The 27,507-nt window shown below is 40.2% G+C and overlaps 1 protein-coding gene across 2 annotated transcripts in view; it reads right to left on the reverse strand.

Moving 5' to 3' along the window:
• The window catches only part of RYK (receptor like tyrosine kinase), a 93,991-nt gene extending 68,344 nt beyond the window's left edge, over window positions 1-25,647 (reverse strand). The window contains exon 1 of one of the 2 annotated variants that reach the window (XM_024245009.3): window positions 25,197-25,647. In XM_024245009.3, coding sequence (XP_024100777.1) covers window positions 25,197-25,434 — 238 coding nt within the window. In that variant the 5' untranslated portion in view covers window positions 25,435-25,647. The remainder of the gene's footprint in view (window positions 1-25,196) is intronic. The other variant, XM_054552657.2, reaches the window with a different exon arrangement.
• Between the last annotated feature and the right edge of the window lie 1,860 nt (window positions 25,648-27,507).

Consider the following 27,507-nt stretch of genomic DNA (forward strand, 5'->3'; position numbering starts at 1 on the left):
AAGGCAAAAAGAAACATACAAATCCACAATCACAATTGGAAACTAACATCCTCTCAGAAATCAAAAGATCAAAACAGTTGGGCATGGTGTTACACCTGTAATCCCAGCTCTTTGGGAGGCCGAAACAAGAGGATCAGTTGAGGCTAGGAGTTCGAGACCAGCCTGGGCAACACAGCAACAACCCATCTCTATAAAAAACTTTTTTTTAATTAGCTGGGAGTGGTGGTACACACCTGTAGTACTAACTACTCAGGAGGATGAGGCGTGAGATGGCTTGAGCTCAGGAATTTGAGGTTACCATGAGCTATGATCACACCACTGTACTCCCGTCTATGTAACACAAGACCCTCTCTCTTTAAAAAATAAAAAGATCAAAACAGATACAAATTAAGTGTGGACATAGATGATTTGAACATATAATTATGGGACATGAAAAAGTGAGGGGGATTAATCATGAATTAGACCACATGCATTTAAAATTTTTTTTAATATAAAAACAGATTCAAACCAAAATCATACAGGCTACCTTCCCTGATCAAATACCATATGATAAAGATATCAACTATAAGGATGAAGCCAAAAGAGTATTATTTGAAAAGATTAATAAAATAGTTAAACTCTTCACAAGACTGATCAAGGAAAAAAGAGAAAAAACACCAAACACAAATTACCAATACTAGGAATGAAAATGAAATATTACTACAAATCCTATAGATGTTAAAAAGATAAAAAGATTATTGTAAACAACTTTGACAATAAAATCAACAAATTAGATGAAACAGAAGAACCCTGTAAAAATATAATTTACCAAACTAAAAGAAATAAAAATTTCAAACAATTAAAAACCTATCCCAAAAGAAAGCTCCAGGTTCAGATGGCTTCATTAGTGAATTCTATCAAACATTTAAGGGAAAACACAACACCAATCTTACATAAACTCTATCAGAAAATAGTTGAAGAGAATACTTCCTAACTCATCTGATGAGGCCAGCAGCATCATATTGATACAAAAAACTTACTAAAACATTATGAGAAAAGAAAATTACAGAACAACATCCCTTATGAACATAGATTCAAACATTCTCCACAAAATACTAGCAAATTCAATACAAGAATACATAAAAGGATTAACACATCATGACCAAGTATATATGAAAGGTTAACTTTTTAAAAATCAGTATAATTTACCACATTAACAAAATAAAAACCCGTATCATCTCAATAGATACAGAAAAAACATTTGACAAAATTCAAAGCCTATTAATGATAAAAACTGTCAACAAACTAGGAATAGACAGAAACTTTCTCAGTCTGGTAAAGAACATTAAAAAACCCCTACAGCTAATATCATACTCAATGGTAAATTATTAAATCCTTATTCCTAAGATCAGAAACAAGGCAAAGATGTCCACTTCCACAACTTCCATTCAACTTTGTACTGGAGGTCCTAGCCAACGTATTAAGACATAAAAAGCACAAGGATGAAGTAAAACTGTCATTGTTCACAGATGACATAATTGTATGTATAGAAAACACTGTGAAATCTACTAAAATACTACTAAAACCAACTAGTGAATTTAGCAAGGTCTCAGAATACAAAGCCAATACTTTAACATCAATTGTATTTCTATATTAGCAACAACTAGAAAATAAACTTAAAAAATCAATACTATAACATTAAAAAACACCAGGGACCTAGGAATAACTCTAAAGCTACAAGATCTCTACACTGAAAACTATAAAACATGGCTAAGAAAAATTAGAGAAGACCTTAAAAAGTGGAGAGACATACTGTACCATTCTCCTTAGATAAGCCTCAATACTGTTAAGATGTCAAGTCTCTCATATTGATCTGCAGATTCAAAGTAATCTTAATCAAAATCTCAATAGATTTTTTGAAAAAATAAATTAATCATAAAATTTACATGCCAACAACAATTTTGAAAATGAAAATGCCTTGGAAGAGTAACAAGGCAATTCAACTTTAGTATTTTCGACAAGCGATGTAAATCAACTAGATGCATAAATATACAGAGAAAAAAAAACCTTAAAATGAAAATTAAAACCACAATGAGATACCACCTCATTCCAGTTAGGATGGCTATTATACTGCTGGTAGGATTATAAACTAGTACACCATTATGAAAAAGACTTTGGAGGTTCTTTTTTTTTTTTTTAAGACGAGTCTTGCTCTGTCGCCCAGGCTGGAGTGCAGTGGCGCAATCTCAGCTCACTGCAAGCTCCGCCTCCTGGGTTCACGCCATTCTCCTGCCTCAGCCTCCCAAGTAGCTGGGACTAAAGGTGCCCGCCACCATGCCCGGCTAATTTTGTTTTTGTATTTTTAGTAGAGACAGGGTTTCACCGTGTTAGCCAGGATGGTCTCAATCTCCTGACCTCGTGATCTGCCTGCCTCGGCCTCCCAAAGTGCTGGGATTACAGGCGTGAGCCACCGTGCCTGGCCTGACTTTGGAGGTTCTTTAAAAAATTAAAAGTTAAGGCCAGGTACAGTGGCTCATGCCAGTAATCCCAGTGTGTGGGAGGCCATGACCAGAGGATCACTTAGGCCCAGAAGTATGAGACCAGTCTGGGCAACATTAGTGAGACACTGTCTCTACAAAAAATGTTTACAATTAGCCAAGCATGGTGGTGTATGCCTGTAGTCCTCACTACTTGGGTGGCTAAGATGGGAGGTTGGCTTGAGCCCAGGAGTTCGAGGCGGCAGTGAGCTATGATCGTGTCACTGTACCCCAGCCTGGAAGACAGAACAAGACTCTGTGTGTAGGGGGAAAAAAAAAGAACTACCATATGATCCAGCAATCGCACTACTGGGTATATATCCAAAGAAAATGAAATTAGTATGTCAAAGAGGTATCTGCATTCCCATGTTTATTGTAGCACTATTTACAATAGCCAAGATATGAGATCAACCTAACTGTCCAACAAGGAATGAATGGATAAATAAAATATGGTAAATGTACACAATGTAATATTATTCAACTTTTAAAAAAATGGACATTCTGTCATTTGCTACAACATGAACGAACCTGGAAGACATCATGTTAAGTGAAATAAGCCAGACACAGAAAGACAAATACCGCATGACATCACTCATATGTGGAATCTTTAAAAAAAAAAAAGTTGATATCATAGGAATAGAGCACAGCAATTATTACCAGAGACTGAGGAGGAGAGGGGAAAGTGGAGGATGGGGAAAGGTTAGTCAGTGGGTACAAACTTACAGTTAGATAAGAGGAATAAATTCTGATGTTCTAACGCACAGTAGAGTGACTAGTTAACAGTAAAACACTGTATATCACAAAATAGCTAGAAGAGAGGCTTTTCAAGGTTATTATCACAAAGAAATGATAAATGTATGACGTGATGAATACACTAACTACCCTGACTGGATCATTATACAGCAGAGATATGTATCAAAACACCAAACTGTACCCTATAAATATGTACAATAATAATGTGTAAATAAAAAATAAATAAAAATTTAAAAAATAAAATAAATGTTTAAAAAACTCTTCCTAGGGTTATAAGTTAAAAAAATAAATAAACCTTGACCCCATCTTACATATCATACAAAATCCAATCTGAGATATAAACCTAAATGTAAAAGCCAAAACTATAAAGCTTCTAAAAGAAAACATAGGATAGAAGAGGCCCTGTCTGCCAGAGCGGAGCGCTCCCTCTCTGGGGCTCTGTCGCTCTTGCTCTCTGGCTCCCTCGCCCTCTCTCTTTTTCTTCTTCCCCCTCCACCTCGCACTCTCTCTATTGCCTTCTCTCTCTCTCTTTTTCCCCCATTCCCTTCTGTCTCTCCTTCCCTCTCTCCCTTGCTCTCCTTTGAGCTGAAAAAAAAAAAAACGCAGGATAGAAAATTTTCACAACCTGGGGTGAGCAAAGATTTCCTGGACAGGTGACACAGAACATAAAGCAACCAGAAAAAACTGAAAATTATCAAAATTTTAAAACCTTATCAAAATTTAAAAATCATCAAAATTAAAAACTGAAGTTCATCAAAATTAAAAACTTCTGTCCCTCAAAAAACATTAAGAAAATGAAATTGAAGTCACAAACTAGGAGAAAATAGTCACAACACATATATCTAAGAAAGAACTCAGCTGGGGGAAGGGAGAGATGTTGGTTAATTTTTTTTAATGATTTGTTTCTAGAATATATAAAGAACCAAAATTTTTAACCAAATTAAATAAAATGGACAAAAGATGTGAGCGGACATTTCATAATTATATACATACCCAATAAGCATATGAAGAGGTGCTAAACATCCTTAATCATCAGAGAACTACAAATGAACACCACAGTGAGAGCCATTAGCACCCAAGAGAATAACATTGAACGTTGGCAAGGAGGTGGAGTAACTATTATACAACTCTTACACATTGCTAAGAGTGTAAAAAATGTTCAACTACTTTGGAAAACACAGTTTCTTATAAAGTTAAACATACACCTATTCTATGATCCAAGAATTCTATTTCTGAGTAATTATCCAAAAGAAAACATATGTCCACAAAAAGACTTATGCACAAATATTCATATCCCTCCCCCCAACGTTTTTATTTTTGAGACAGAGTCTCACTCTGTTGCCCAGGCAGGATCTCAGCTCACTGCAACCTCTGCCTCCCAGGTACAAGCTATTCTCCTGCTTCAGCCTCCTGAGTAGCTGGGATTACGGGCACCTGCCACCACGCCCAGCTAATTTTTGTATTTTTCATAAAAACGTGGTTTCACTATGTTGGCCAGACTGGTCTCCTGACCTCAAGTGATCCATCTGCCTCGGCCTCCCAAAGTACTGGGATTACAAGCGTGAGTCACCATGCCTGGCCATGTTCACAGCCCTTTTATCCACAATAGCCAAAACTGGAAACAACACAAATGTCCATCAACAGATGAACGGATAACCAACTGTGGCATATATATAAATGGAATGCTAATCAGCAATGAAAATAAGAGACTTTGTAACAATAGGGATGAATTTCATAGACTGTATGAGTGAAAGAAACTACACAAGAGAGCATATACTAATATTTCCACTTATATAAAGTTATAGAATAGGCAAAAGTAATTTATGGTGATAGAAATCAGGTCAGTGGTGACCCTGGAAAGGGGAGTGGAAGGGAAACTGTTGAATTGATTTCAAAGAGGCATCAGGGAATTTCTGGGGTGATGGAAATGTCCTATATCTTTGTTGGAGTGGTGGTTACATAGGTGTATGCATTTTTCAAAACTCAACCAACAGAACATTTAAAATCTGTGTATTTCATTATACGTAGTTTACCTAAATTTTTTAAAAGATGGAAAAAAGGAATTAACACTCAATGGTTTTTACCTCTCTGCTTATCTCAAGAAGCTTGCAAAATCATAGCACAGTATTTGTACTAACATAAAAAGTTTTAGAAAAAATTAATCTTAAGTGATCACCAACTTCCATATTTAAACTTCAAAACACCTTTCCCAGGAAAATAAAGAACTCTGTTCCTAATAACAATTTATTGTTATTACTGGTAATAATAATAAAAAATAATGTGTAAGTTAAGTTTTCCAGACACAGTTCAAAGTATCAAGGGCATCTAGGAGTTCTGTAAATTCAACTCCATGTTAAGCTAGATAAAAAGTACCTGTAAGCAGCCAGACAAGACAAAAAAAAAAAAAAGAAGAACAAAATGCAGGCACGTCCTCAAGTCATACATGCAGTCATTTGATAATTCATGGTTTTGTTCTACTAGAAATTTTATCTTATCTGTCAAGGAGACTGGTGGATATAGCCAATTCCTTCCCAACCTCCTGGGAACATCTGTTCTCCCCAAATTGCTCAAGGTCTCTCTAGTTTTACCAGCCCAAACAGAAACTACCAACTTCAACAGAAACCATGCCTCCTAAGTAGAGAATATTCTTTTTGAACATAACAGAGCAACTTCACAACATTTCAACTGAAGACAGGGCAAAGACTGCAGTCAGCCAACTTTCTCAGGCTTCTAAAACCTAGTTGGACTTCAACTTGTGCTAGTAGCTTAGCACCCTGGCCGTCCACCCCTTATCCCCCTTCAATGATCTGCTTCTATACTGTCACCCACTAATACCCCTCTGACTTCCACCAACCTCCTTATCCTTCTGAAGTACAACTTTCCCCTGGCCCTGTGGAGCCCAAAGGGCCCATTCTCTTACCCTCAGTGGACACTGCCCTGGGTCGCCATGGCCACTTCAGATGACTGCTTGAGCATCCTTACCAAAAGTTCTGTTTCTTTAGAATCATGCCATCAAACTATGCCACCCTCTATCCTTCTCAGTATCTCAGCTACCTCATTCACTGAGGATTCTGGGACCAGTTTATACAAGTTCTATACATCCCTCTTCTATGTCTCATTAGGGCAGACTCCCAATGTCCCTGAGACTAACCCACTTTCAATCTGCCCTTCAATGTCTCTTTTATTCCTCAACTCCAACAACCTTCATCCATACCAAAGAAACTCATTTCTATGGACAGCAGCAATATGCGAATTAGTCTGCCTCTAAAATCTTGAACTATAGTATCTCAACAGCTAGTAGTTCTTCAGCTCTTTCCTTTACTATTACAACAGCTGCTCCCAGGGTCATTCTATCTCCAGTATCTATAATCCTCTTGTTTCTCCCATTCTATTGTACCAATCATTTCCTCAGTTTCTTCTTACAGGCCTCAACCTCAATTACTTCAATTACTTTCTTACCAGTGGAGGTTTCCACTTTCTCCCACCACAGCCTACGTCAGACATACACAATCCGCTCAGAAAAAAACACCCAATCTTGAACTCACTCCTCTACTTCCTGTCCTCTCTGGTGCTATAATTAAATGCTGCATAATCCTGGATTAAGCCATTGCCACAAATGACTCACTACAAGATGATGCCTGTACCCTCAACAAATAAATATTTATAAGCTGCTGACAATTTAAAGCCCTGTGATCCAAATCTCTATGAACACCTAACGACCACCAAAATAAATTGTAAATTTAAAATTCACTACCATAGACTGAGGTGTTGAAATTGCAATATAATCATTAAACACAGTTGCTGTTTTCTGACAAGGTTTTGAAAACACTTGTTTTGAAACAGATACTCCATTCTTTATTAGCTAAGGTAGTTATTTCCAGTTTGAAAAGGTTTGAAAGAAACCAATAAAATTCTGTTCAAATTTTCACGCATCAAATTAGCAAATACAGTCTGTTATATTGTGAAACATGTTTCTGTAACACCAGCTTTTAAGTGGTTTCTAAGTAAGATCATTCCAGTATAACAAGTGGGTTCACATATTAATTTTCCTAGGCAAGGGGATCTGGAATAGCAGGAATAGAATTATAACTTTCAGTGAGAAAGAAAAAGATCCTCATTTAGCTCAGCTGCTGCCAAGCAGGAGTCCTCTCAGCTCTATTTCAAGAATATTTAAAATGAGCACCTGTACCCAGGACTCCCTGCTCAAAGGAGCATTCCCATCCTTTGCACAGCAAGCTGCACTTCTTCTGGTGCCCACCTTTATGGCAACCACATTGGCTAAGAAAATGACTTTCATCTGTACTGCTCAAGACCACACCCTATATGTTAATTTCTCTCACTCTCTTCTGAGGCAACATAAGCCATGCTAAGTGGTTTGACTGGGCTGCCCAAGTGATCTCACAAGGTACCAGTTATGCTTTTGTTGGTGCTCTGCTTTGAAAATTGCAGAAGTCTTGAGTGGCTGGCCCTTAACCTTATTTTTCTCATAAATCCTGTTATTTTTAGTGAATAGGTAAACTTGAAGGGTTTTTATGGAATGCATTTGATGTTATAACAAAAATGTTTATATTATTTAAAAATAATACTGACTGTTACACAGGTTATGACACGTAATTTGTGACTCTATACAAAGTTTTATAAATATTTATACTCTTTGACTCAATAATTCCATTACTAAAATCCATCTTAAGGAAACGAAAGACAGACACAAATTTTTATGTACAAATATATTAATAAAAATTAAAACTGAAGAAAAGTAATAATATAAAGTACCAGCAACAGAGCAATAATTAATAAGCTGTAATACATCCACAAGAGAGAACAACAGTTTTCAACAGTTTATCTTTCTTTGGAGGAGAGAGGTGATACCCCAAGTCATAATATCCTCTCAACTAAACCGCTCCCTGTTCATCTCTCTAACATATTGGGCTTCTTCTTTGAAGACAGGTTTTAATGACCAAATAAGTGACTAAAAAACACTGAAAAAAGACTATGAAGCCATGAACAAAACTGTTATAAATACTGTAGTAAAATGAGTTTTGCTTAGAATATAACAGTAAATGCAAATTACAACATACAAACTGTATACAGCGAATTTTCAACAATGTCTGGCACCTAGAATAGTTCATGCATGTAACAGGTATTCAATAAACATCCGGTGAATCAAAGTTAAATATATATTCATATGCATGTTGTGTTCCACTTTTTAAAAAAAAGGAAAATAGCAAAATATGTTAACAGCGGTTGAATATAAATGGTGGATTATGGATGATTTTTATTATATGGTTTTACTCTTTTTCTTCTCTTAAATTTTCTATGAAAGTTAAACTGGAAAAACAAAAGTGTTCAAAAACATGTTTAAAGAAATATGCATACAGCTGCAACAACTCATTAATACAAAAATACGACCAACTACTGTCTAAAATAACCCACGAAGGTTGATAAGAGATAGAGAAAAGGCCCTCAAAAATAAAATTCAATTAAAAAAATCACATTTGTAAAGACATTATCTTTGGTATATTAATGTTAACACTAGTAATGATAAATTATTAATGATTAAAACAACTTCCTCCAACTTTCCCTTAAAATACCCAGTCAAACCAAATAGCAAAATTTGGCAAAGTACTATAAACTGAAGAGAGAGACCAAAAGAGAAGACCAAAACTTGGAAAAAATTTCCACGTGCAACATTTGACAATGGGACTGAAATAAAATTATTGGGTTACTCATGCTATCTGAATGAGAATAACATGGAAAACCCTGAAGATGATAGGGAATGGAACAAAGCTTTAATTTTCAGGAGAAGAGGAAGCAGGCAAGGAATTCTATTTCTAGACAAACTCTCATCATATGCAAAAATAGTACTCAGAAGGCCTCAGGAAACACTGCAATTATGTATTCTTCCCAAAAAGTTTCTCTAAAACATACTGAGAGATTAATAAAACTTTTGTTTTTAATAGGGGATAGAGAACTGTTTTATACTGAGAAGAGGTATGCTTCAGGATGAAGGTATAATAATCATGAATCATCACTGTTCTGTGTCAAACTATAAAGAATTTTAAAAACCAAAATAGTAGAAATATGAAGAGAACCAAATATAAGTATGACCATGGTACAAAACTATCAGTCTATGACTGATAATAGTATATAAAAGATATAGTTTATAGGTATAGCCATAATTAATACATCCATCAAGATGGTACTCTATAGGAAATGTGACTTACTTCAAATCATCTGTCAGATATTTACAAAATGTGATCAGCTATAAGGAAAAGCATACTCAATTTCTTAAAGGAGAAAATGTATAGGCCACAATATGACCACCGGGCAATGGTAAGAAGGCAGGGAGTGAGGAAAAACTGAACATACACATTTTTAAGTACCATCTATCTCAAAGAGTTACCTATATTCTTAACCATCACAAATGGTTTCAACTACATAAAGAAAAAACAAGAACATGAAAAAAAACATTGAAAATACATTTATCAAAAATTGTCAATGCATGGTTAAATAATATACGGTATTTTTCTTCTTTACAAATATTTTCCAAATAGTCTATAATGAGTATATTTTCTAGTCTATATCTTTTCTTGTATATTTTCCAAATAGTCTATAAATGAGTATATTTTACCCTAATAATCAGGAAATAAAATTAATGAAATAGAAGAATTTTAAACAAATTTACTTTTAGAAAAAGATGAAATCTATACAGAATATCATACTTTATCTCTCAATTTTAACTCCTTTTTCTTTCCTTCCCCATCATATGCTTGAAAAAAATTAAAAGAGAAAAGCAAAAGACACATAAAGACAGGGGCTAGATAACCTAGTTGTTTCTAATTACTATTAATTATTAGTGTTTCAAATACGACAACAGCAATCAAATGCAGTCTAAAAGCAGGGACAGTGGACAGCAGGGGTTATTACTGTCAGGGAGTGTTAAGCATCACAGAGGTTAAGTGAGTAGTGAGAAATGATTAGAGAGGCAGTGAGGGAAACAATTTATTCAGTAATGCTTTAAGGAACCAGTTCTGCGGCAAGCCAGGAGCAGGGTAACTCTTCATGAGACTAGGAAACAGAGCCTGGTTCCAGTAGAAGGGAGTGACTGAGAAGGAAGGTAGGTGTGCTATCGTTAGGAAATTCCAAGGGCTGAGACAGATCACTTCTAAGGTGGTCATTCCAATGAGTGCCTTATTTGGGAAAAAAAAGAAAACTGGGAACTGGGACACCAGCATGGTCAAAGGAAAAAAAAATCAGGGTAGGTTCTAATATCCCTTTGGGATAAAGGGAGGGAATAAATGAAAATTACAGTCAGGGAAATAAAGTCACTGAGTATCATTTTGTAGAGGTCTGGTGACTCCAACAATCCTAATGAGTCAAAGGTTATGTAAGTAAAGATCATAGAAATCAAAAGGAAAGAGAATGCTGAGACACTGTCACGGGCAAAACAATCCAAGTAGGAAAGGGGAGGTATAATGCAATAAGAGCTGGTCCCTCAATGAACAATCCAAAAAGGAAATTGGAAAACAATTCCATTTACAATAGCATCCAAAAGAATAAAATACTTAGGAATAACTGTACACTGAAAACTACAAACATTGCTGAAAGAATTAAAGACCTAAATAAATGGAAAAACACCCATGTTCATGGACCAGAAGACTTAACATTGTTAATATAACAATACTACCCAAATGAGCCACAGACTCAGTAAAATCCCTATCAAAATTCTGACTCCCATTTTTGCACAAGAGGAAAAGCAGATCCTCAAATTAATATGAAATTGTGAGCAGGCCAAAATAGCCAAAACAATTTTTAAAAAGAACATAGTTGGAGGACTCACACTTCCTCGTTTCAAAGCTCACCAAGAAGCTACTTTAATCAAAACAGTGTAGTACTGGCATGACAGACATGTAGACCAACAGAAGAGAACTGAGAGTCCAGAAATAAAGTTATATATTTTGGGCTGATTAATTTTTGACAAGGATGCGAAGAGACAAGGGGGCTCTGCTGGAAAGCAGACAAGAACAAGAATGGACAGCCACGGACTAAAGAGGTAGCATTTTGTCATTAGAATGCATAGAATTTTTAAATTCTGATTTAGGATGAAAATACTTCAGCTGTTCAGTTACATTAACCAGACTTAAATTTCCCATTGGCAATTCCAGCAAAGTAAAAACGTTGCTCTCTTGTTAGAAAGCATGGCATTTTTTCATAATTTTATTTTTAAACAACGCAAATTCAAAGCTAAAAAACCAAAGTTATTTTTGCAAAACTCTTAAGGCTCATCAAAAAAAATTCATTTTTCCCTAGACGATTTTAAGTTCAAACTTATCTCAAGGTCTGTGATCCACATGAACTGGCCTGTCTAACTCAAGTTCTAATAATTCAACAGTTCAAAAATTTTTTCCAAATGATTTTAAAAGTTGACTACTGGTTTCTCAAAGCTGCACATATGGTTCATTCGTGCTAAATCAGCAAACCATCTCTCTTTATTTTAAAAGCCACCTTTATAGCACTTAACAATAACATATTTCAGGGAGTTGTTTCAAATGTCCATCTTCCTATTACCTTGCACATCTCACAAACAAGGCTGGGGTCTTAGTTTACTTGTAACTACTTAAATATTAGATGCATGAATGGCTGGCTGTCGATAAAAGTCAACTACATCAAAGATGGGTTTTAAAGAAAATGGGTTTTAAAGAAAATGATACTTTAAAGAAAATGTCAAGAACCATTAGTTAAGGCAAAAAAACAAAAGTGATGTCGCAGAAAGAGAACTAAAGCAGAGTTCACAGTTCTTGCTTCCCTTTCCCTGGCTTCACTAGTAGGTAGCTGAATGACCTTTGGCAACCAATTCTTTAACCGCCCTCTCTAGGCAACAATTTTCTCAACTACAAAACAAAAAAGTTAAACCAGATGATGTTAATGTCCCTCCTCAGCCGCAAAATTCTATTACTCTATGATATCATCCATGGTTTCCTAGTGTCAGCCAAAACACTATTATTTTATCATCCACAGTTTCCATATGCCATTTAAACCTTAAGTAAAAATTCATTTAGTCAAGATAATCTTCTAGATTCTGAGGACAGTGGTAATATGAGCCATTAATCAGAGAAAAAACCAATATCAGTTAACATGTATTAAACCACTGAATACACTTTAATGAATGCTAAAAGGAAAGTAAACAAGGAGCTCTTATTTCAAATACTCTTAGGTTATGGAAAGTAACAAGCTGAAATCGATAAAATAACAGTTTGTTCATCAGAATGTAATAAATCTAGCTGTGGTCATATTATACCTAGAAAATTAGCTGAGACCTAATGTTTAATTACATTATAAGACAAGGAATTAAAATATTAGACTGTAGAACAGGGGCATCTTTTCCTCATAATTGAATAAGCATGTAAATCTTCAATCCCATAGCTGTTCAAGCAATAATCTGTGGATTAAATATGATTTTTCATGTAATTCTCTGCCACATTCTTCAGCATTTCCTCATATATTTGTCCTGCAACCCTAAGTGTCTTGATAGAACTGTCTTGAGAGTGTATGTTCATACACAGAAAGGAGGATTAAACAGACCTTTCCAGAGAAAGAACATATGCATGATCAACAATAGCAGACAACATAAATATACCCCTTCTTCCCCTCCTTCCTTCAGACTGCCTTCTTTCTGCCTAAAGAAAAGCAGGTAGGCCCACCCTTTTGGTCCCGATAGGTGGTTTAGAAATCAGCTTTAAGAAGACATGGAAGGGAATCTCCTGTTCCTCCCAAGGAAAAGCCAGGAATCTGCAGGCACTAACTTTTCCTAACTGTGCCACTTCAGGAAGTAAACATGATATGTCGTCAAAATCAACACAGAACAGGCACAAATGTTAGAATACAAGCAAGGACACTGAAACAACTATTATACCTGTACTCCACATGGTCAAAAAGTTAAGTAGAATTATGGAAAATACAAAAAGACCCAAGTCAAATTGCTAGGGCTGAAAACTATACTGTATATAAGATGGAAAATAGACTGGATAGGACAGCAGGTTACACATTTTGGGGAAAAAAAAATTAGAAATTGTATTTCCTAGCTTTTCATTACTGATAAAGGCTTTTGCCAGAATCTCTCTTGAATACTTCACATCCTCCAATTGTAGTGTGGGCCAACAGTCTATTGAGAGACTGCTCTGTGCCAAGCCATGAGGTAGCCTCGGTGCAGTAGGGGAGAGACAAAATATGATGGGTGCAGTGATACAGGTCTGCTTATGCAGTGTATGGAGCTATGGAAGTCGACATGGGAGGCGCCTTACCCAGAGACAGCAAGGGAATAGGAGAGGCAAATTAGGCAACTCCAAAGAAAGTTAAGTTATCAAGACCAGGCATAGTGTCTCACACCTGTAAACCGAGCACTTAGGGAGGCCAAGGTGGGAGGATCCCTTGAGCCCAGAAGTTTCAGACCATCCTGGGCAGCACAGGGAGCCCTCATCTATACAAAAAAAATTCTTTTACTTAGTGGGGTATGGTAGCTCACACCTGTAGTCCCAGCTATTTAGAGGCTGAGACAGAAGGATCACTTGAGTCTGGGAGATCAAAGCTGCAGTGAGCCATAACTGCATCACTGCACTCCAGCCTGGGCAACAAAGTGAGACCCTGTCTCAAAAAGGGAAAAAAAGAAAAGGGCCCGGCGCGGTGGCTCACGCCTGTAATCCCAGCACTTTGGGAGGCCGAGGCGGGTGGATCACGAGGTCAGGAGATCAAGACCATCCTGGCTAACATGGTGAAACCCCCTCTCTACTAAAAATACAAAAAAAAATTAGCCAGGCGTAGTGGCGGGCGCCTGTAGTCCCAGCTACTCGGGAGGCTGAGGCAGGAGAATGGCGTGAACACGGAAGGCGGAGCTTGCAGTGAGCTGAGACTGCGCCACTGCACTCCAGCCTGGGCGACAGAGCCAGACTCCGTCTCAAAAAAAAGAAAAGAAAAGAAAAGAAAAGAAAAGCAGCTATAAAAAATTAACATATGTAAACTTCCATTAGTAAATATAGCTTCAGTCTAATTTCCCTTTTGGATAATAACTTAGCAGGCCATGGGAAATGATCAACAGAATGATGACTCCAGTAAGGCACAGGATAGTGAATTTTTTTGTAAGTATGATTCACTCGTTTACTCATTTGTTCCACTTTTAATGAAAACCTACTACATGTCAGGTACCGTTTTAGGTGCTAAAAATATAAAGTGGAACAACCTAAAAAGTCTCTATTCAAACAGAACTTTCACTAAAGGAGATGGAAACAACCAAAAAAGTATCAGATGCTTAAAACAGTGTGATAGCACAGAGAGGCACTGGGGATCAACCCTAGGAAGACAAGCCTCTCTGGGGAATTGACATTTTAAGTAGAAAGTATCAGCCATGTAAAGATTTGGGGAAAGAACGCAAGACCGAGGTGCCATCTAATGTAGACTCCAGGGTGAGAAGGAGTCTGGCACTAAGGGAACTGAGTGGTGGAGGGAGGGGCAGGGATAAGAGTGGATCCAGGTGGTAGGCAAGAGTCTCTACATACACATTTACATATTTATAAATCAGGAAAAGCTCAACAGCTTAGATATTTGATATTTATAAATTCTTAGTTTCTTAATAATGTGCAATAATGGTTATTTTAGATTTTTTAAGAATTTCTTTCAGATATACATATTGGAATATTTTTTATGAAATTATGTCCAGATTTGCTTCAAAATAATCTAAGTAGAGGATAAGGAGAGTGAGGGCAAATGAGTGACGTAGGGGTGAGGTGGTAGAGATGAAACAGAATTGGCTATGAGTTGAGAATTGCTGAAGCTGGATGACGGGTATATAGAGATTCATTATATTATTACGCCTTATTTTGAATTTTTGAAATTTTCCATAATAAATACATTTTTAAAGCATCTTATTTAAAATACAAGGGAGGGAGTATTTATAAATACAAATGCCCCATTCACAGGGGACTTTTTAAAGGTGCAAACTACTCTCTATGATACTGTAGTGGACATAGGACACTATGCATTTGTCGAAACCTACATAACTTTACAACAGAGTGAATCTTAATATATGCAAATTTTCAAAAAAATTCATGTAGGAGGTCAGATCTTAGGATGTAAAACAGAATATGACATATACCAGCTTTTGTGACACTCAGGTGTACCCATTAAGCTTTTCATCAGGAGTCCCTCAAAGGCCCCAAAAGTCTAGAGGTCCTAGCACAGTATACAAATTTTAGTATGTGTGGACATTCGTGCCTTTTTCCAGGGAAAGGGCCTAAGGCTTTCACAAAAAAAGGTTGAGAACCACTGACATTTCTCCTTGCCTGCAGCTTCTTGGCTGAAAAGTAACCTTGCTATTGCTCTTAATCTAATGACAATATCTCATTCATTTTATGGTTTCCCTGCAAGGGCATTACTACACAGCTATTGCCATAAGCAAATAATAAATACCACCAGTGAATTTTACAATTCTGAAAGTTGTGACAAACACATGCATACACACACAAAAAAGGTGGAGACCTGGTATGGTGGCTCACACCTGTAATCCCAGCACTTTGGGAAGCCCAGACAGGGTTGGTGGGGGGGGAATCACTTGAAGTCAGGAGTTCGAGACCAGCCTGGCCAACATGGTGAAACGCCATCTCTACCAAAAAAAAAAAAAGATACAAAAATTAGCCAGGCATGGTGGTGCACACCTGTAGACCCAAGCTACTTAGGAGCCTCAGGCACAACAATCGCTTGAACCTGGGAGGCAGAGCAGTGAGCTGAGATTGCACCACTGTACTCCAGCCTGAGAGAAAGAGCAAGACTCCATCTCAAAAAAAAAAGAAAGGTGACAAACTATGTATTTAAGTTCCCTTTACAGTATCACCTTTTTATAATATCATATTTCATTTAATCTAAAGTACATCCTTATTTTTTATGCCACTAAGAAAGAAAAAAGCTATTAACTGATGACTCTCCACTGATTTATAACATGGTTCTGATTTCAGAGATGTTCAAATGTGGAAAAACTGTACATCCTGTAATCAATTAAACATGGCATTCAAAACGTTAATTTACCTGAGCCCCATCTCAGATCAATTCAACAAATTGCTCAGGGTAGGTCAAGGAATCTGTAGTTTGTTAAAGCTTCTCAGATGATTTTGGTTAAAGACTAAGTAAACTGTTAACCTTCAAAGACAGCACAGTAGAGAAAGCACGCACTTTGGAGTCACATAGCCCCACACATCTGTGACCTACAGCAAATTCTGCAATTGCCCACAACCTCAGCATCTCAGCTTTATCTGTTTAAAAACAAACAAACAAAAAACAGTCAATGCCACCGACTTCCTATGGTTGATAAAAGAGAACACATGTAAAGTACCTGGCATATAGCAAGATATGCTCTTCCTCCTCCTCCCTAAATTACAGGTGATCCCTAACTAGAGACTTGTGTGCTGTCTATTCCAGCTTAACATTTATATAAGAATGAGAATGAGGCTGGACGAGGTGGCTCACGCCTGTAATCCCAGCACTCTGAAAGGAGGCCAAGGCGGGTGGATCACCTGACATCAGGAGTTCAAGATTGGACTGGCCAACATGGTGAAACCCCGTCTCTACCAAAAATACAAAAATTAGCTGGGAGTGGTGGTGGACGCCTGTAATCCCAGCTACTCAGGAGGCTGAGGCAGGAGAACTGCTTGAACCCAGGAGGCTGAGGCAGGAGAACTGCTTGAACCCAGGAGGCAGAGGTTGCAGTGAGCCGAGATCATGCCATTACACTCCAGCCTGGGTGACAAGAGCAAAACTCCGTCTCAAAAAAAAAAAGGTAAGAATGAGACCTATGAATCCACTCAGCACTATCACTGCTGAACACACAAAAAGAATTATTCAACAACTGTTTATTATGTAACTGAGCAATACACATGCGTTTATTTTGGCACATTTTAAGAGGACCTTCACAAATGAATGCTGTTTAATAAAATTTTTATTAGAAAATATTGTACTTGATTCACATCAACAATGCACAAAAATGTATACTTTTAAGTGTGACACAATTTTAGAGTAGCTAATGGTTCTGTTTCATGTACAAGTTTTTGTTTTGCTTTAGGATGTGTAGCTGGCAAGATTTTTCAGAACACTGGCATAACTGCATCAAAACACCAAAAGTAATGCTATGGAACTTCTCAACTCAGGTGCCTGAATAAATACTCACATGTTTGATTTGTCCCAAAAGTGATCCTTAAAATCCAAACAGCATTTTAGGCAGCACCTTTGGAATTGACCAGTCAACTCAGGATGTGACTCACAGGGGACAGGTTTAGCCGTAATTGGATAGAGTTCTCTCACATGTGTAGCATGAGGGAAAAAAAACAACCCTCAAACCCACAATTGCACAATGTCTCTGCCTGTCTCCCAACGAAGAACACATGGATTCAAATAAATACCAACTCCACCAAAACGCCTAGGGTTAAGGGTTTGCTGCAGAGCGCTAACCTCCCAAAAACCCACCCAGGATCTGGGCCCTCTGGCGGGTTATGCCAGACTCATGGGCAGAGGACGCCTTCAACCCTCCACCTCTCCTCCCCACCAAGCATGGGCTCTGAGATTTAGGAGAGAGGGGTGCTGAGAGGAGAGGAATACATGGTTCATCTCCTTTTTCTTTCCCTTGATCAACCACTTCTCCCAAAAGGAAAGGGTCCTTTGGTTCAGTTGCCCAAATCTGAAACCCTAGATTCCTCTGTGACTCCTCCCCTTTCTTTAGCCCTAAAGTCTTTTCTACTAAGTCTTCTCCAAACTCACCAAATTCCTCACAAATCCATCCCACCCCTTCAACTGCCTTAGTTGATCCCTCTTATCATCACAAGGTTGGCTCTATCCCATTTCCCAGATCCAGCATTTCATTCTCCAAAGCCATCCTTTTCACTGGGGCCAAAGCTATCTTCCCTATAACCCAGACCTGACTGCACACTCTCCTAGTCTGCATTCTTTAGCAGCTCACTGAAGAATTCACCTATAAGAGTTCAAATTCCTACTCTAACCTCAGCCTACCTTCCAGCTTTATCCTGTGGCGCTCCATGGCTTTGCTAATTTTTTCACCTCAGCCACATTAGATTTTTCCTACCCCACAATTTCACACAGCTGCTTCCACCCTCTATGCCTTTGTTCACACTACTTTCTCTGCCTGGTATGAACTGCTCTTTTCTGCCTATCAAATTCATCCTTCAAGATGAGGCTCAAATGTCTTTTTCTTCCCTGGGACAACTTTCCTAAACTCTCTAAGCCTCTCTCCCCTCCGCCCTTTCCACAGTCAAAAGTAAGTGCTCCTACAATAACTTATGTCAATCAGCAATATAACTCTTATCTCTGTTACAGTCATAAATGCAAGTCTCCCCTACAAAATTCTGAGATCTTCAGGGAAAGGAATGTAATAATTTTGAATTGTCATTTTCTACCACAATATACGGTACTTGGTTTAGCTTTAAAAAAATTTTCTCGACTGATTTGGGACACAGTGATCTCGACTAGTATTGACTTGATTTTAAATAAAATGTGAACATGCTTAACTTTTCCAGAAGATATTTATTTTAAAAGGAGAAGCAAGTTATCCAAAGTGAATTTCTAACTGGTGGGAGATGGGGTCTCTTCCCAAAAGTCCCCCTGACCCTTATCACCACCACCACAGTTGGCATAACCAGTTTATACCATTCCCCCCACCCACCAGCATGTTCTTCCCAAGCCTCTGGCACTGCCCAGCCATATGCCACCTTCACAGGCTCCAGAATTCCACAGAGCTCACTACTATGAAAATTATCAATTAAAGAACATGGGAGGATGCAAGAATAATTAGCATAATAATAAAGACCACAAACAAGCACCTGTGGCAGCAGGCTTGCAGTTCTACTCTTTTGAGTGTTTGGTTAATTGCACTCCTCCAGAGCTGATAAAGAGACAGTATGAATTCAGGTCTCAGGCAGGACTGAGTCAAGACCTGGCCTTCTACTAACTGTCAAAAGGCCCTGAATCAGGGTCCTCATCAGTAAAATGCAGAAATGAATGCCTACATTGCAGCCTGTTATGCAAGTAACAGGCTTGTAAATGCAAGCGATGAACCAGGGCCCAGGAACACAGGAAGGCCAACCAGAGTTTAAAAGCTCCTGAAGCTTCTGGTGTTTCAGAACAGATACACTTCCACCAGGACTGCGTGCCCTACTACTACCAAAAAACCAGGCTAGTCATTAATACATACCTACTCTAAGATTATTGTTTTCTCATTTCTCTGTGTCACCCCAAAATTTCTGTGTTGAAATCCTAACCCCTAAGGAATGGTATTAGCAGGTAGGGCCCTTTGGGAGGTGATTAGCTCATAGGAGCAGTCCTCATGAATGGGATTAGAGCCCTTATAAAAAGACCTAGGGGAGCTCGTTTGCCCCTTCCACCACTTGAGAACACAGGGAGAAAGCAGTATCCATAAACCAGGAAGATGGCTCTCAGCAGATATCGAATCTACCAAAGCCTTGATCCTGGACTTCCCAGCCTCCAAAACTGTGAGAAATAAATCTCTGTTGTTTACAATCCACCCAATTTATGGTACTTTGTTACAGCAGCCTGAGCAGACTAACACTCATCTATAAAATGGAAATGACAGTACATAACACAGGGATGACCTCTACGCCCCACACAGACAAAAGACAGCACTTTTAAAAGTGTCAACTACTACTACAACCACCACTAACTACTCGTAATACTGTTCATACAAAAAAACTGCCACACGTCATCTTTAATAGTTAAACCCAAACCCTAACTGCCATTTACACATTGTGGAATGACCATAATCCCTTACCTCCATTTCCTTCCAAAATTCCTCTAAAATGATAGTTTAAAAAAAAAAAATCACAAAGACATCAAACCACAAGGACAAACAGAAAAGGAAAGACAACATGCCTTTTTAAACAAACTTTTGCAAGATGGCAAAGTACTCGAAGGAATGGTCACTGCCCCTCAGGACCTCCAAGAGGCTCAGGTCTTGAGGCACCAAGGAGATGCCAAAGGCTGATGTGAGGCTCAGCCTAGACAAGGGGGGAGCCACTGAAAGAGGTGTTCAAAGCTTTTGGACCCCCAGTTCCAGCAGGAGACCCAAAGTTTTTTCGGAAGAAACTGAATCACAGTGACAGGAGAACTGTAGCCAGAAGTCAAAGGCTACAGCCTCCATCCCTCCCTCAGCCAGGTAATCCAAACCCTGGCAGCTGGCATATCACCAAGCATACCAGAGGCAGGAGATGACGGTTTCTTCATTGTGAACACTGGCCCCAAACGAGATGTAAAGGTGTTGATATTCGGGGCAGACTCCCAATGAAAAGTCCACCTGAACTCACAAGTCACTAGACCACCAATACACACATGTTCTCTCCTCTGCAATCAGCTCCTCAGGATCTTTCTCTTCATTATAGACAGTCAAGGATCACCAGATATTTATGACTTAAACAAACAAAGAAAAGATCCCTGAAATGAATAACCACACTGGAGGAAACAGAAGAAATATTAAAAATATATTAAACACAAAGAAAAAATAAAGATACACACATCAGAGATAAGTGAAGATAATACATCCATAAAATAAGATGCAATGAAATGGAAACAGAAAAAGATTCTAAAATTTAAAAACATGATCATTAAAATTGAGAACCATTCCCCCCCTCCCACTCTTTCCAGTACAAAGAAATACGTAAGAGGTGAGATTAGTTAAGAAAATTTGAAGATCACTTGTAGGGGGTTCAACAACCAAACCAACAGACATCTCAGAAAGAAACACACACACACACACACACACACACACACACACACACACACACACACACACACACACACACACACAGAGAAAATAAAGGGTGGGAATTATTTTAAAAAAAAGCATTTCTGAAACTAAAAGGAGTCTCTAGAATGAAAGGACCCACTAAGGTAATACAAGAAACAAAAGGAAGAAAGGAAGGAAAGAACCAACCAACCAACCACACAAAAACTTATAAAACTTCAGAATGCCAGAGGAAAAGAACCTGAGCTTCAAAAAAACAGAGAAAAAAAGAGGCATCAGAATGGCTTTGGATTTTTCATCAAAAACCCTTAAGACAGAAAACTGTGAACATGCCATCAAAATTATGAAAAAATGTATTTCTACTTAATATTTTAAATTCAGCCAAACCATCTATAAAGTATGAGGACAGGATAGACACATTCAGGCATTCAAGGCCTCAAGTAATTTATCTCCCATCATTCCTTCTTAAGAAGCTACTGAGGATACATACATAGTAGCAAAATGAAGCAAACCAAGAAAAAGGAAGACAGGAGATCCAAGAAACAGAGGTTCCAAGACAGGAAAGAAGTAACAGGAAGTCCCAGAAAAAATAATCGTACTATCTAGATTGGAGAAAGAGGATGGAATGCTCCAGACCAAGAAGTCTCTAAGAGGAAACCAAGTGGCACTGATAGATGATTTAATGTGCTACCTGGAAAAAAAAAAAAAAAATCAAAAGGCATTTAACATACTTCTTGGAGTAGTTGAGGGAACACAGCCAAAGATAAATAGGTAACGAATCAAAACGCAATTTTGATAAAATGCAATTATTTGCTGTGGGAAAAACAAAAATGTATAGAAAAAAACATAATCATAAGTCACTATTTGGCAATACCTGTGTACACAATAATGTAAATACTGCTATTTTTACAAAAAAGTTATGTAACTACATTGGAGGATTTAAGAGAGAAATGAGAAAGAGCTCAGTTATGATACTAGAAAATCAAAGACTTATTCTACATTGATTTAGAATTACGAAAGTAAAAAAAGAGGAAGAAAACATAAACAGACCTAGTTGAGGTAGTAGCTACCCCTGGAAAGTAGAGCCTGGGGGATAAAAAGGACAAAGGCAAGAGCCTGCTGTGTTTGCCAAAAGCCTTTTAAGCCGGATGCGGTGGCTCACACCTGTAATCCCAGCACTTTGGGAGGCTGAGGTGGGTGATCACCTGAGGTTGGTAGTTCGAGACCAGCCTGACCAACATGGAGAAACCTTGTCTCTACTAAAAATACAAAATTAGCTGGGCGTGGTGATGTGTGACTGTAATCCCAACTACTGGGGAGGCTGAGGCAGGAGAATCACTTGAACCTGGGAGGCAGAGGTTGCGGTGAGCTAAGATCATACCATTGGACTCCAGCCTGGGCAACAAGAGCGAAACTCCGTCTCAAAAAAAAAAAAAAAAAGCCTTTTAGTTCTCTTAAAACTATGTGCATATATTAAGTGGATTAAAACAATGTATTCTCACATCAAGGGTAATTAGTTCAATTTATAAAGTTGTCACTATCAACTTCACTTATAAGTTTCTTACTTGGAACTCTAAACTGTCTTAAAAATATTATAAAATAATGGTTCGTTTCCCATGCCAGTGTTCAGAAGGCACAAAATCTATAGTGATTCTAAAATACAGTGCAAAGCTACTACTCCAAGAAGCCTTAAGTACCATAACAGCTTCTGTGAGAGACTGCATTCTGAGAACTCAGAGTGCCTTGTACACATCTCAGTCCTACCCACTTGGCTCTTCCCTACCTGGAGGAGCCAAGGAATTATTTCAAAGGTAGAATGTATGAGGGAGATGGGAAGGGATGGAAAGAACGAAACTGAATCTGGCAGGATGGAGTGACTAGAGATGCTCTGTAACAGGTCAACCCTATTTGCACTAGAGAAAATACTACTAGAAGTCTCTTTCGCCCCCAGGGGTAGACAAGGGAGTTAATTGAAACAATGCTTCCTACCCTCCCAGCAACAGCATTTCTGGGCATAAATTGGATGTTCATCAATCAGGAGCTTCCTCTGCTGCAAATATTGCTAAGAAAATTAGTTCCAGGCCAACCTTTGAATAAGGTAACAAATATATAACTCAAGTGCTAATTAGCAATGATTTATTTTCCACCATGCCATAATCAAACTTCTACAGACAAAATCTTCATTTCATTCGATAAAACTGTGCAGCCTATGTCAACACTGTTCCATTTTTTTCAAAAATATGAACTAGGCCAGGTGCGGTGGCTCACACCTGTAATCCCAGCACTTTGGGAGGCCGAGGCAGGCGGATCACGAGCTCAGGAGTTCAAGACCAGCCTGACCAACATGGTGAAACCCTGTCTCTACTAAAAATACAAAAAATAGCCGGGAGTGGTCGCTACTTGGGAGGCTGAGGCAGGAGAATCACCTGAACCCGGGAAGCAGAGGTTGCAGTGAGCCGAGATCGCGCCACTGCACTCCAGCCTGGGTGACAAGAGCGAGACTCTGTCTAAAAAAACTGAACTGTGTGACCTTGAGCAAGTTACTTAAAAACCCCACTTTCCTCATCTCTACAATGGGAATAATGCCACCTACCTCACTGGGCCCCGAGAAAATTAGAAGAAATTATGTGTATAAAGCATGTAGGAGCAGGTATATGGCAGGAATTCAGTGTCAGTCCCTGGTTGTCTTCTGTCTCCTACCTACACCTCTGACTTTGTTTACCCATGTAAACAAACTCACAAGCTATATAAGTGCTTTTAACCAAAAAGCCTTTACAAAACTACGCATAATACGTTAATATTTCTAAAATTAATGTGATATGAGTCGTCTTGTATTATTTTTCCTAAGTCTTAGTCTTGTGTTCCAAGTACTACCCCAAGTAGCAGTGTTAATTCAGCTAAACGACATTCAGCTAACTCAGCTAGACTAAGAAGGATTAAGAATGAGCACGACTTCATAAAAACAGCATTCTTCTTTGGCTAAAAACTACAAATCCGTACACGTAATGTCTAAAGAGTCTGCTTTAAGTAATTCCATTTCTACATTGAGTCAATCTCAACACACCTCAACAAAGTCTTATTACTTAAAAAAAAAAAAAACAGAATACTGACAATGGATGCAATAGAGAATAATTTTTCCCCTCAAAACACTCAGAAGCACCACCTTGAGATGAAATAAAGATACTGCCATAATAACAAAAGAACGCAAATGTCTAGGTACCAAGGACTTCCTTTTTGGGGGTCGTTCCTGTCAGACCTTCCTCCAAGGGGTCATTTCCAGAATCCACAAAATCCTAACATAAGACCCCAGCAATTTTTCAAATTAATTCCCCAAACAACAAAGCTAAGCAAGTAAATGGAACCACAAACCGACCCAAGACTAAGTTCTTGTTTCCCTTCAAGATACTCAAAATAGGAGAGTGGCCCAGAAGTACAGAATCAGTCCAAACTCCCAACACACCCAATGCAAAAACCAAAAAGGCATTGAAACTAAAAAGGTCTGCTACCTGGCGATTCATTCACTAAAAATATGCTTAGAATCTAAGCATATGCTCCAAATCTACGTCCCAAGATTTGGAGGCTGCCACGAACATTTGGTGCCCTTATAACCTCCCCCTCTTTCTCTTTTTTTTTTTTTTTTTTTTTTTGTAAAAGGGTAAGCACAGAGCGTGGCCTCTACTGGGGCATCAAAACCACAGCAAACGGTTTGCAAGTTCAGTCTAAAACGTGAATTTCGAGATATTCCAAATCGAGGGCCCTAGAGTGACACACAGAAAGGGTCAAAAAAACTTCGTGCAGCAAGGAAAAAAAGTTGTAACGGCGACTGACTCTTCTAGGGAGAAGGGCTAAAGAGGCAGTGAGGAGGATGGGATGGGGTGAATCTGGGTCTGTCGCGGCGGGACAGCGAGGGCGGCACGAAGGCTGACCCGGAGCTGGGGACCGGGCAGGGACCACACCTCCCAGCCAGCAAGGCAGGCAGAGACCTGGCCGCGAGGCGAATCCGGGCGCTGGGGGCGGGGAGGGTACTCGCCCGCGGTCCACGGCGCGCAGACTGATCCGCCGGCGGCCGGAAGCTACCCTAGCCTGCCCGACCTGCCCGCCTCGGCCTCGGCGGCCCCACTCACCAATCAGCCGGCGCACCTCGTCCTCGCTCAGGTAGAGACTCACGCTGGGCCCCGCGGAAGCCGACTGCAGCTCCGGGGGCCGCGGGGCGGGGGCGGCGGCAGCGCCAGCGCCAGGCGCAGGCAGCAGCGGCAACAGCGCCAGCAGAAGCAGCAGCGGCGGCGGCGGCGGGGCCCTCAGGCCGCGGGCCCCCGGGAGGCAACTCCGGCCCGGCCGCCCCTGCCGCGCCGCCCCGCGCATGGCCGCCGCCGCCGCCGCCGAAGAGGAGCGTCGGCCGGCCGCCGCACCGCCGCCCACCCCCGGCCCCGAGCCGCTCACAGCCCCGAGCCGGGGGCGGCTGCCCAGCTCATCGCGCTGCCGGCCCGTGGCAGCCAGCAGTGGCTTCAGACCTCCAGAGCGCGCCGCCGCCGCCGCCGCCGCCTCCTCGGCGGCATCGTCCGGAGTAGGGGGCTGCCCGCGGAGTCGCGCCCGTGCGCGCCGCCGCCGCCTCCCCGGGAGCGCGCACGCACCTTTCGCTCTGGGCTGGGCGGGCCGGGCTGGGCAGCGCGCTGGGGTTTTAAAATGCCTCGGCGGGCGAAGGGCTCGGGTCACCCTCTCCCCAAGAGCCGGTCCCCGCTCCACGCGGTCACTGCGTCTAATGTTTGCTTGTCTATTGTCTGTAACCCTCCTTTCCCGACGGACGGGCCAGGCTGGAGCCACCAGCCGCGCCTGCAGCTCAGTGGGCGCCCCAGGTCCCCGGAAACGCCTGGATGCGGCCGTTCTGGTTGCGAAAGAGCAGCATGCTTTCCTGTTAGTGGGAAAACTCAAATAAATAGAAATCATCCTTTATCTTACCATCAGTGATCAACTTTAGCATTTCCGTATCTATTATTAGAATTTATACTACATATATTTGTTTTCCAGAAAGATCTTAGCACGCTTTAGTAACTCTATTTTTACGTTACAAAATTGTATTTATTTTTATATTTTTATTTATTTTGAGACGAAGTCTTGCTACGTCACCTAAGCTGGAGTGCACTGGCACGATCTCGGCTCACTGCAACCTCTGCCTCCTAGGTTCAAGCCATTCTCCTGCCTCAGCCTCCCGAGTAGCTGGGATTACAGGCGCCCGCAACCATGCCCGACTAATTTTTTGTATTTTTAGTAGAGACGGGGTTTCACCATGTTGGCTGGGCTGGTCTCGAACTTGTGACCTCACGTGATCCACCGACCTCGGCCTCCCAAAGTGCTGGGATTACAGGCGTAAGCCACCGCGCCCTGCCAAATTGTTAGTTTTTTATAATCGTTCTGCATCACTATAATCAACCTGCCTTTGGGGTTGTTAATCTGTGGTCCATACCAGGCTTCGACAGCCTTCCAATAATATGAAACTGTGTGCAAAAGTGTATGTGTCTCCATGTGTATTTGTGTCCACGTCCATGTTTCTGTGTGTTGTGTGTATGCTTGAGTGCGCACAGAGAGGTGGTATGTCATCATTTGTTCTAGGGAGTCCTTGTCCCCTCAAAGAGGTTAAGAACTGCAGATAGACCTCGTGTACTTAAAGGCGGTGGAGCCAGCCAGTGCATGGACTTCCGGGCCTCCTGATGTATTTTTGTGAGCCGCCCACCATCGCGGTCAAACTTGCACCAGTGCCCCCTCTCTTGGTGAGTCTCCAAGGGCCCCTGCCCTGTCCGGGGACACCTCGTCCCTGCGGACAGGCCCCTGTCCTGACCCCAAGGCTCTGGCGGGGCCGTGCCTCGGGAAGCAGCTGCTCTCACGCTAGGCCTTGGCGCACAGTTGCTCCATCGCAGTGAGGCCCTGGGAAGCGGCTATTTTTATCCTCAGGGAAGGGTAGGGAAAAAGAGAGGCTGATAACGAGGGAAGTGCTGGAACTTGATTTTCTCCCTCCCTAGCAAGATACACGGATTCCATTTAGAGATAGGCTGGCCTCAATTTGTCAAGCTTCAGCGCCTCAGCACAAAATCTTACACCCTTCATCCTACCGGAGGAGGCTGAGAAGAGGGAGAGGGAAGGAAGAGTGCTCCATCAGAGAAGGCTTTTAAGCCACAAAAGTCAGCAAAAATACTTCTGTTGGGACAGCCACTGCTACCAGGGTTCTGCCAGGAAGGGCTTGAGGCTCGAAACATGTTGTGTGAACAGGAATCTCAATTCAGATGGGAAGCATTTTTTTAAAGGATGGCATATTCTTTGCACTTTTAAAAAAGCTCACAGTCCGCAAAGAAAGAAACTTCTAGCTTCTCGAGGTTCTTTAATTACTAGGTCTTGTCAGTGACTTCTCGAGGCGGCTTATGATGTAAACAGCAGAGAGCTCTC

This window comes from Pongo abelii, chromosome 2 (assembly GCF_028885655.2).
Source record: "Pongo abelii isolate AG06213 chromosome 2, NHGRI_mPonAbe1-v2.0_pri, whole genome shotgun sequence".
NCBI lineage: Eukaryota > Metazoa > Chordata > Mammalia > Primates > Hominidae > Pongo > Pongo abelii.